We start from the raw sequence: 12179 nt of genomic DNA on the forward strand, positions 1-12179 counted from the left end.
AAATATGGTTTTAGACATTCAGTGAATTTTTGATAAAAATGCAACAGTCCGTTTTTTTAATAAAACAAAATAAAATCCACAAAAAAACAGTACTAACATTTCGTAAAAATGATGTTTAGTTCTCGATAGTAAATAATAGAAGATTTTGACTTCAAATTGATTTCATTCTTCCAATTTCTATTTGTTTATAGAAGAAATAAAAAACTTTAAGAAATACTACTAAAATTGGTTAACATTGGTTTTCGACTAAAAAATCTCGTTACCAAAAATAGATTTTGAAATCAAACTATTTCATCATATGCAAAATATTGTTATTAATTTTTTAATTTTTTAGAATCATTCGATTGACAACTTTTTTAACAAAACACGAAACCTAAAAACCTTTTAGACAAATCGATAGACAGTATGTGAAGTTATCAGTGTGGGTCGCATCCCATCCTCTTTTTTTTGTTTGGACTGTGTCGGTAAAAATAATGAATTTGAGTTAAAAACCCCTAAAAATCTAACCTGTATGGTTTTTAAGTTTTCCACATTTGAAGATTTAAAAGTTTTTTTTTGTCATAAAAATAATGAATGAGCGATATTATAGTATAAAAATAAGCTCCAAATGAGATCTTATTTATAATCCCTATAATGATAAGATTAAAAAAGTCTTCATTCGACGCTGAATTTTAAAAAAAGCAATAAAAAAGGAAATAAAATGACAAATTTATATTTTGGGAGTGAATAAATTGAGCTTTATTTTGTTTAATCAATAAGGTGTAAAAATATTTCAGTTTTGTTTATTAGGTAAAGTAGAATAATTTACCACAAAGAGAATGTTAAAATTATTAGATTCAAAGTAACGTAAGAGTTTACAAACATTATAAGGAATGACTGTAGATTCAAAAGACTACCAAAGAAAAAACATTATAAATTTAAAACAACTATAAAAACATTTGATGTTATGAAACGTCTCAAAAACTGTCTACATATTTGTATTTGCAAAATCAATATTTTAAAGACCAAAATTGGAAAGTAATTTGCTATTCTTTAACTCGAGGAGAATTTTTAAATTTTACTAATTTCTTTCTATAGGTCTTTTTTTTAAAGTGACAACAATTTTGTTTCAATTCATTATTAAATGTATTCAAAACTTCCGTATAAATTCGATTAGATATCAATGAAAAGTTTTTCTTATAAATGCAAAAAAAAAAAAAACTGAACAAAAATATGTAATATTGAAATTTTAAAAACAAAAATAAAATTCCAATATAATAGTTTTAATTATTCACTTTTTTAGAAAAACCGAAATCTTAAACTACTCAAGTTGGTAAAAATTGATTTTTGACTCGAATATCTTGGCAAGATAATGCCTCCAAACTAATTTTCTTTTATGAAAAATATTGTTTTCAATGTAATATTTTTAGAAAAATTCAACTTTCAATTTTTTCAATTTTCAAAAAAAAGAATACAAAAAATGAAAAACTGATGATCGATTTGAATATCTCGAGAATAAATAAAGGTATTGACTTCAAAATTATTCAAAAATCAGAGTTGTAAAAGAATTTAATATTGCAATCCAATAGAATTTATCATCTTATTCTTTTAACTTCAAACATTCATTCCCATTCTTTTTTGAAGTCTTAAATAATGCAATCATCAAAAGCAATTGTTTTGCCCCTAAAAAGTTGTTTCAAAAGTATTTTGATAAAACCATTCAGTTTTGTAAACCATTTTATAACAACAATACAATTGTAGGGAACATCTGTAAACTAATAATATCATTTATAAAGATATATAATCATTACGAAAAATTACTTCTGTTTTGGTATGATTTTGATTTGAAGTGAAGATCTATAACTTTCATAAAAAGTCTTCAATTAGTGATAAGACTTCAAAGCAGTAAAAAGACTTCATACGTTGAAGCATTGAAAAGACTTTAAAAATTCAAAGAATGTAAAAGACTTGAAAGACTTAAAAAACTGCAAGCAGTCAAAAAAGAATGTATTCTATTTGAATTCTTTTGACTGATCATGATTTTTCAATAAAAGACTGCAAAACCCTGAAGATAAGAAAATTGTAGGATGTAGGACGTGATCTGTTATTTCAAAAAAGGTTATTAGGACAATAAATAATGTAAATTAAAAGCTCTACAACTTTTGACATACAATTTTTCAGACTTGAGCTACAAAAAAGATAATTATATAAAAGTACAAGTTTAAATCAATATCTACTTTAAGTTTGGGAAATCAGCAATTATTGAAAAACTGCATAAGTATTTTTTGTATGTCCTAAATTGGGTTAAAAAACAAATGTCAAAACATAAAAAAGAACTATCGAAAAAAGTTTTAAAGTTTATTACTGAAAATTATAAGATTTTTACAATAGTTATTTTGTATGTTATCAACTATTAAATCTAGAACATAAGTAGAATTTGAATACTACAAACACAACTTGATTGTGCCTTCACAATGCTGGAATAACATATGTTTTACTGGTGCCAATGCTAACCGATCATCAGATTCCCTTATTTGTGGTATTTATAGCCCTATTATAGCTTTCAACTAGATACTTGATTTTGAAAGGCAAAAAGAAATTTAAGGAATTATGACTTCGACGGAATTGTTTTCTTTGAAAGGAGTTATGATGAAGTTAACGCAAGTCAGCGAGATTCTTCCAACCCAATGGAGTTGGACACATGTAATAACACACTTTCTTTAATTCTTGCATTGGCTGTCAAAAATTCATTGCAGATTCATTCAAAACTTCAGGCTTTCCAAACAAGCCTTTCTGGAGGTGTTAAACGATATAGAGGACAGACTTAAACCGATCAAAAGTCAGCAATCCATTCCAAATGTATTAAAATTAGCAGCGAATTTAAAATTCTTTGCCCAAGGAAGTTACCAATTGTGAGTAGGAAACGTTGCTTACTATTCTGCTCTTAAATACCACTTAAAGAAACAAAGTAATTTCTTATAAGAGTAACTAAATTTTCGCATAAAGAATTCTTCCTTTAGTGGCTGAAAAAACAACAAATACCTCACATGTGAAACGTAAACAAAATAAATAAAACACATTCGCAATGAACTTTTGATACACATAACACCAACTTATCAAATAACTGATTATCAAATTGATACTCACAATAAGGCTGTTAGGCTTTGTTCGTTCATATCTTCGAAACTTTTCCACCGTCACTAAGGATCGAACCTTGACCCAAGTAGCTTACGGAGCCAATGCTTTACGCATCTATTTGATTAAGTAATAAATATAGTTATATTAGGACATTCCTGTGAGCGAGTCAGGGATAGAGGGGACCTACAGCCCAACCCGAACAGCTAATTTAAGAAAGCATAAATCATGACAACAATTTTTCCTGAAGAATTTGTGAACTCCCCGTGAACAAAACTTTTATATGACATAGGTAGTCAAGACCTTTAGCTGGCATTACGGTCTTACGCGTGCCACTGTCATGAAGGTTTATGTTTTAGGGATTTTTGTCTGATTTTAATATAATAAAAATAAATTCTGTACAAATTTCGAGGACAAAACTTTCACAATTCTTAAATCTTATTTATCCCTTAAACTTTCTAATTTTGAAGCATTTCGTTTTTATAGTCATGGTGTGATTTTGTCAAAAAGCAATCAGCCAAATTGATTGAGGCAGTCTTGAGTATGTACAATATTATTAAAAAAATCCCTACGTTAGGTTGAAAATTGTAGTATGTAAGCTTCGTAAAAAGATTAAGATTTCGGATTATTTTCGTGAACAATTTATTAGATCTAGGAAAGAGTACGAATTTTTAAGAAGATTTACATATAAACAATATGTAAATCTCTTGAGTCTAAAATAAAAACTAATTCGAAGTGTTTTTGTTCATTTCTAAATACTAAAAGAAATCAATTGGCATTCCTTCCAGTAGTTCTTACAATGGTATTCTTTCTGAAAATTTAGAAGATATTCGTAAAAACTTTGCTTTTTTTCCAATCGAACTTTTCTGATTTGGGCTTAGATTATAATGAAACGCTTCAATTCTAACATTAATGTTGGTGACCTTTCTTTATCGACAGTTGATGTATTAAATGCTTTATTGCTTGATAACAGTTTCTCTGCCGCACCGGACAATATTCCACCTTTAGTTTTGAAATTTTGTAAATATAACCTTAAAACCCCACTTTGCTTTATTTTTAATTTGTCCTTGAAACAAGGAGTATATATTTATATAAATGGAAACATTCTCTGGCAACTCCTTTGCATAAATCTGGATCTAAGGCATATGTGAAAAATATAGAACTATTGCTAAGCTTCAGCTAAATTATTTGAAGCAATTGTTAAAATTAAATCTTGTTTGAATATAAGAATGAAACAACAACAACTTGTGTGTGCTACCACCAAGTTCATAGGCTGGAGTTATAGCTATTTCACGGGGGCCAACCCGATCATCAGACTCCTTTAGTGGTGCTTAATCGCTTTTTGTTCAATTTAATTTTTGAAGAACTTTTGCCCAAGCTGGGCTTGAACAAGCGATCTAGCGTGTGAGGAGCTAGTGCACTACGCACTACGCCACCGCACACACAAGTTGTTGTTGTTTCATTCTTATATTCAATAATTATAAATTCGGCAAGCAGCTGCCTTAAAACTGTGAGTATAAAATTTCATACAAAAACCTCCTTAAACCTTGTTTAGTTCAAAACCATATTTCCCTGCATCACCATGGCTTTATGAGTTGTACAAATACAAATTACTGTCTTAGTTGTGTAGAAAATCGTACTCAAGTGGAGTAATCTACACCGATTTTTTCAAGGCGTTTGATCGGGTGCAACATACCGCTCTCTTGTCTGGCTTCCACTCGAAACTCCTAATTGGATCAGAAGCTATTTGGTTGCACGAAAAAAATATGTTAAAGCTGATGATGTTCTTTCCAATGAAATACAACATTTTTCCGGTGCACCACAAGGTAGTCATCTTGGTCCACTCCTTTTCATTTTATATATAAATGATTTACCGAATTGTATTGAAAGTTCTAGATGTCTTTTATATGCTGATGATCTCAAAATTTTTAGTTCTGTAAGTTCTTTATCAGATGCTAGTAAAATTTGATTGGACATTGATAATATTACCAAGTGGTGTTTCATAAATGGTTTAAATTTAAATATAAAAAAGTGTAGTGTTGTTACCTTTTCTAAAAAAAGGATCCGATATGTTTTGATTACAAAATTGACAATAGTTCTTAATAAGGTTATGATATTAAAAGGATCTTGGTGTGATTTTTGACTCGAATATGAATTTTTCTATCCAAATTGATAATGTTATTTGAAAAGCTAACGCCATGTTGTAATTTATTTCCAGAACTTCTAAGTCATTCGATCCTTATACCTTAAAAACTCTTTTTGTATCCCTTGTAAAACATTTACTGTAATATTGTTGCGTAATATGGAATCCCTTTACACCATCAATTTTTTGATTTTGTAATTGATTTTAATAAAAATTGATTAGATACTAAGAAACATGTATTGAACTTGTTGTAACACTATGTTTTTACCACTATTGTTAATATAATGTTTGATTTTAATGTAGTCTCCATAAAGTATTGTAACTTGAAAGACGAATAAATAAATAAATAAATAAATGACTTTGGTAATCCTAATTTCTGACAAAAAGTAAGGCAATACATTCAAAAATATTCTAAACAAAATTTTCCTTAAAAAATATATTTTAGAAAGAAAATCTTCATTATAATTTCAGCTTTAACGTTTAAACTTATATTTTTTTCTCTTGTTTCTTATTCGAATCAATTTTTCACTATTGCAGTAAAAATTTAACAAAAGACGTTCCCAAAACTCGATTCGTATTCTTCTTTAAAAGAGCAAGATATAAAGTAAGATTCTTCATTTTAATGTCACAATGACCTTTTCTGTCTTTTGTTTACACACCCACAAACTTTAACAAAAGGAACACTTTTATTTGAAAAATAGTAAAAATAAACTAAATTGACTTCGAAACCACTTACCTAGTATCGTCGAACATTAGATCGATTTTAAGTTTATAAATTGAATTTCTGCTAACACTTGATGCTGTTTCCAATTGATCAGCGTCGAGTAACCGAAATCCCGATGAATTACTATTTGATGATGAAGATGGTTTTCTGGGACGACGATCACTAGCACTAGTGTTATTAGCACCAGCTAAAATACCATTACCATTACTGATTCCAACACTATTCGCATTCGATGCAACAAATTTATTGATATTAAATTTTGGTACGGCAACAGTTGTATCCACTTTGCACGTAACCATGTTTTGTATTCTCTCTCTCCAAAAAAATTAATAATAATAATAATTAAATCAAAATGAAATAATTGTGCGGTTAATTATATTTTTCCTTATTTATTTATAATCCACGTAGATAAATCTTTCAAAAAAAACATTAATACACCACACATCACCATGTATCTTAAAGATACTCACAAAAATTATAGTTGGAGTCTTGTATCAACAAACTCTTCACTTTTTGTATCTTTTTATTTTTTTAAGCACTAATTTGTAATATTTTTGATGTATCTATCATTTGGGTATCGAACAAGAAACAAAAAAAAACACGAAAGGAATGAAAATCAAGAAAAACTGCACTTTCACTCGAAATTTGTATTTTTCAAGTATTTTTTTTATAAATTTATTTGTTTTAAAGATACTTTTTTAGTTGCTTTTTCGGAGGGTATAGATACTTTTTTTTAAACACTTTTATACAAAGTATATTTTTCGATTCTAGCTCAGAGCTTCGAACACACATTCAACGTCAACCTGTCATCATCATTTGAATGAGTAACTAGGTTCATCTAGCGTCGATGTTGTTAGACACAAATTAATCGCGATTTTCAATGTTTAGATACATTTCTGGCAACATAAATGTGTTGGATAGATAGATTACTACTTTCCAGTGTTTAAACACAACCGATCACTGATCTTGTGGTCGCGTATGCAGCGACGGCAAACGGCAACGACAACGGCCAATACGACGACACGGGGCGCATGCGCGTGATAAGTGCGAGTTGTGCGCTAAGCTGATGGTCTACGCTAACTGACTTGGCCAGGTAAATTGAAATTGTATCAGAGGCAATAAAGTTTGAATCTTCTTCAGAGCTTAGTTTTTTTTTATTTTCTTGGTTTGTTTTTGTTTTTCTTAAAATTTGAAATCTTGGTCTTTTTCTTTTCTTCAAAAGCGGCGCGTTGTTGTGTTATGTTATATTGTAACGGTTGTCTGATGCTGCTCTTGTTACTATTTTTTTTTCTTCTTTTTTGTTGTTTTCTTTCCAATAAATAGGCTTATGGTCTTATGAATTTTTGACTGAAGAAGCTTTTTCTTTTAGAAAAGAATTCATTGAGCCATGCAGTTGGCGCTCCTAGACGCGCACTGACTTCGCTGTATCTGGTCGATGATCGTGTGTTGATCGCGTCAAGACGATCCTCGACCCATCTTCCAGGTGAAGATCTTGGGATAGGTTGTTGAATCTTCTCTGAATTTTTAGTTGTTGTTCACATGATGTTTTGTGTTTTTCCTTCAAATTGATTGAGAAAAAAAAATACGACACGGTGTGGAAAATTTAAACAATTTATCTTCCTTTCTTGTTTTTGTTGTTGTTGTTATTGTTTTATTATTTAACAACTGTCGATCTGCATATCAAACAATTTTGATATGCACATTATATTCAATTATTTATTAACATCAGGTGCTTAAGTAATGATTGAGTATGGAAGTTTGATGATGAGATCTGAATTCCTGGAAATGAAAAAATAAAAACAAATGAATAAACTAGATGAAAGAAAATCTCACCAAGTTGTTATAAGTTTTTGATTGAAAGTGTATTAAGCTTATTTTAAGGCACAAACAAAAGATAAATGCAAATATGCAGATTTAGATGCAGATACAATATGCAGATATGCATGCGTGAGTTCAGTAGTCTGCGAGGTAGAGTTTTGTATGATTTTTTGAATTTCGGGATTTATTTATGTAGTTAAGCCTAGTACATACTTCCTCGTGAAGTGAACGTTCGCAAGTGGAGAAAGTGAACTTTTGACATTGCTCACTGGTACACACTTGTGAGTACACGTTGTGAACATGAACAAACCAAATGTCAAAGCTTCACCAACAGTTCCCGTACATTTTGCACGTGAATTGCCCGTGAACGAAAACTCTCCACTTTGTTCTCCACTCAGCTTCACGAGCAAGTTCACGGGTGAACCAAAAACTGAAATTTGTATGGGTTCACGAGATGGTTCACAAGTATGTACTAGGCTTTACTCTTAATGCAATAATATTGAAGTCGAAGGTGGTATGCAATTTTTTGTCTACAGTATTTTTGTAATAGGTTCAATAAGGAAGGCCAAAGAAAAGAGCCTTCCTGACGTTCCTTGAATTAGTATTAATAGGAATCTTTTCTAGACGATATGGTGAGTTTATGGATTCTATTAAAAGCTCATGTAGACAAAATATATCAGCGACTTTACAGCGTTTTTAAAGGGCTTTTAAATTAATAAGTTTAAAACGCTTTTCATAAGGTTTTAAGAATAAAATCATTGATAATAAGAGTTCTGATGGGGAGACTAGACTTGCCTAGCGTATGCAAGAAAAGGTCTTACAAAGATGGTGTATAGGGATTTAGTGACATAGGGGTTCTAGAATTCTTTAGACTTACGTTTGAAGAAGCCAAGGGATTAGTTGACCTTGTTCATATTGCTTGTTTTCTTATGTACATGACTGTGTTACCGAGCCTGCATACATTTGATTTTATACATATTGACTTCCATAGAACTGATTATGACATTAATAACGTCGTTGATAGTTGAGATAAATAAATAGAGGACCAATGTGGCTCCCTTGAGGGGCTACTGAGTTTACATAAGTGAAATCGGAGATTGTGAACATGAAAACAACCTGGAAGGAACGATCTGAGCTAAACTGGTAACTGATTTTATCAAAGGCTTTACTAAAGTCTGTAGTGAAAAAGTCTACTTCATTCCCTCTCTCTACTTCGTTTAGAGTTTTGGGCAAAAATTCAATAAGATTAGTTGTATTTTATATGTCTTTTAAGAAGCCGTGTTGTTCGGAAGAAAAAATTGGTCTACAAATAAAACAGAGAGTCGTAGACATTGCTTTTGAAAAGCTTTATAATGTAAAGCTTTATAATTGAAAAAAAAAAAAACAACTACAATGGACCTGTAGAGTCGAAGAAGTTGAAGATTGTAAAGATTTTAACCATTGGAAGCCATGTGTTTTTACAAATGAGGCTAAGATGACAAAGTTAATGTTCGGCCAAACGAAGAGCTCAAAGAAAAAATGGCGGTTGGGAATGGTGTATGGCAGCTTTAGACCTAGCAAATTTACATTACCTTGGGATAATGGCCCAACAGATATACCTGAACATTTAAAAAATAAATGTACATACCAGCTCCAATTAGCTTGAAGATAGTTCTCAATTCTTTCAAGATAAAAAGAGGCTGCGATGCGACCCACACTGATAACTTTCCATCCCGTCTATCGATTTGTCTTGCTTAAAAGTTTGTATATACTCGTATCAATTTTTACAAAATTTTCGTACTTTTTTGTATAGATTTTATTTTTTATGAAAAAATGTACTGTTGGATTTTTATATAAAAATTACTGAATATCGAAAACAATATTTTCTGTAAATAAAATAATTTTGAAGGCAATATTTTTAATTTTTTGAAAAGCTATTTGAGTGGAAAGTAAATTTTTACCAAGTTTTAGTATTGTTTTTTTTTTTTGTAAAATTTGTAAAAAAAACTGTCAATTCGATTTTTTTCAAAATTTTATCGCATGCTGAAAACAATATTTCTTATAAGATAAATTTAGTTTGAAGCCAATATTTAAAATTTTTGAAAAGAAATTTAAATCGAAAATCAATTTTTTTGTTAATTTTTTTTCGGTTTTTAATTTTCTGTAAAAAAAAACTGTCAATTCGATTTTTTTTTAAATTTTACTGAATGTTGACAACATCATTTTTCGAAAGATGAAAGTAAATTAAAGCCAATATCTTAAAGTTTTGAAAAGATGTTTGAGTTGAAATCAATTTTTATCAACTTTTATAAACTTTTTTTTAGGTTTTTATTTTTTGTAAAAAAAACTATCAATTCGATTTTTTGCAACATTTTTGAGAATGTTAAAAGCAATATTTTTTATAAGATAAAATAAAGTAAAAGCCTAAATTTCAAGTTTTTGAAAAGATATTTGAATCGATTATCAATTTTTACAAACTTTGAGTAATGTTTTTTTTTAGATTTTTATAAAAAAAACTGTCAATTCGATTTTTCTCAAAATTTTATCAGATGTCAAAAACATTGTTCTTCGTTGCCCAAAATTGTTTTGAAGATGAAATCATATTTTCGTCGTAAAATTTTGGAAGTGACAATTTTTTTTAAATGATTTTTTTTAAAATATACTTCTTTGATATCACGTTACAAATTTACAATATGTTATAAAAAATTTAATTCAAGTCGCGTTTTTGGTTCGTAAGATATTTAGGGTTAACTAAAATGTTCACCTTTCTTTCAAACTGCTATGTTAAAAAAACCACCCACGCAATTTTCTTGAGAGCCCTTTCTGCATCTTTCTGCCTTATTATCTGCATAACAATATTTATTTGAAATCGATATCTCTTCTGGCTCTTGAGCTATGGACGACGAAAAAAACGTCGCGAACGTACGAAGGTACGAACGTACGTTCACACGCACGCACAGACATCTTTCTAAAAATCTTTTATTTCTACTCTAGTGACCTTGAAACGTCGAGAAATGTCAAAATTTTCAATTTGACAAATCGGACCCATTACAATAACTTCTTATTTGAAGTTAATAATGCAGATACCAGTGGCATGATGGTTAGTGCGTTGAACTGTCATGCAAGAGATCTTGGGTTCAATCCCTGCCTGTGCCACCTTAGGTTAGGTTAGGTTGGAGTGGCTGTCCAGATGTCATTGACACACGTAGACCTCAAGGGTCCATTGTGATACCATTAATGAGGTTACTCATGGGAGAGTAATGACTTTAAACAAACCATTTTGTACTTTTAATAAAGTTAGAGAGACGTTCTGTGTCAATCGTTGCCAGTTCACTGGTGTTATCGAAGAAGGGATTATCGAGAAAGTAATTCCTTCTAATGGAGAGTGCTGGACATGTACATAGAAGGTGTTGGACTGTTTCTTCCTCCTCGTCCATGCAGATTCTACAGAAGTCATTTGTGTAGACCCCTAGCCTCAGAGCATGTCTGCATATGAGGCAGTGTCCCGTTATTACTCCAATTGTAGAGCTTATACTATGTCTGCTCAGTGATATCAAGCCTTTTGACCGTTTTAAGTCAATACTTGGCCATATTTGCTTGGTTGCTAGGCAGGTGGTACTTTGTGACCATCTAGAATTTCTTGTTTCTAGAGCATATTGCTTGAGAAGATATTTGCATGTAGCAAGTGGTGTTCCTATGTTATGTTTTTGTCTAACATAAGGCAGAAGTGTTCCGTTTTTGGCGAGCTCATCGGCTTTGCAATTTCCCGAAATGTCTCTGTGGCCCGGCACCCAAATGAGGTGATTGTTAAACTGTTTCGTCATCTCATTCAGAGATGATCGACAATCGTGGACTGTTTGAGAGTTTGTGGAGACAGACGCGAGAGATTTAAGAGCGGCTTGGCTGTCTGAGAAGATTCGTATATCCTTACAAGATATAACGTTTTCTTTGAGCCTGGATAGTGCTTCTTTAATCGCCATTACTTCTGCCTGGAATGCACTACATTGATTGGGAAGTCTATAGGATAGACTGAGGTTCAGTTGTTCTGAAAAGATACCACTTCCAACTCCGTCATCGGTCTTTGAACCGTCAGTATAGAAGTGTACCGCATTGTCTTCCAGGGGTCTCTCTTCTTCCCAGGAGGATCTTGAAGGGATGGACACATGGAATCTTTTATTAAATACCATTTTTGGGGTGGCATAGTCTAAGCGATCTGGGATAGATCTTTAATTGTCAAGAATAGTAGTATGTCCAGTATTGTTACTGGTCCATTGAGAGGTGGCTCTAAGCCTTACACATGAGTTGGCAGCCACCTTTTTAGAAAAGATGTCAAGTGGTGTTAGGTTTAAAAGCACTTCCAGTGCTGCGGTTGGTGTTGTGCGAAGTGCTCCTGTGATGCAC

At 31.2% G+C, this 12179-nt stretch overlaps 1 protein-coding gene across 1 annotated transcript in view; it reads right to left on the reverse strand.

Moving 5' to 3' along the window:
• Window positions 1-7607, reverse strand: part of LOC129943492 (uncharacterized) — a 54434-nt gene extending 46827 nt beyond the window's left edge. Inside the window, exon 1 of the mRNA XM_056052990.1 lies at window positions 5994-7607. Within this exon, the coding sequence (XP_055908965.1) occupies window positions 5994-6280 (287 nt within the window). The 5' untranslated portion in view covers window positions 6281-7607. The remainder of the gene's footprint in view (window positions 1-5993) is intronic.
• Window positions 7608-12179: the final 4572 nt, after the last annotated feature.

Source organism: Eupeodes corollae, chromosome 1 (assembly GCF_945859685.1).
Source record: "Eupeodes corollae chromosome 1, idEupCoro1.1, whole genome shotgun sequence".
NCBI classification, from domain to species: domain Eukaryota; kingdom Metazoa; phylum Arthropoda; class Insecta; order Diptera; family Syrphidae; genus Eupeodes; species Eupeodes corollae.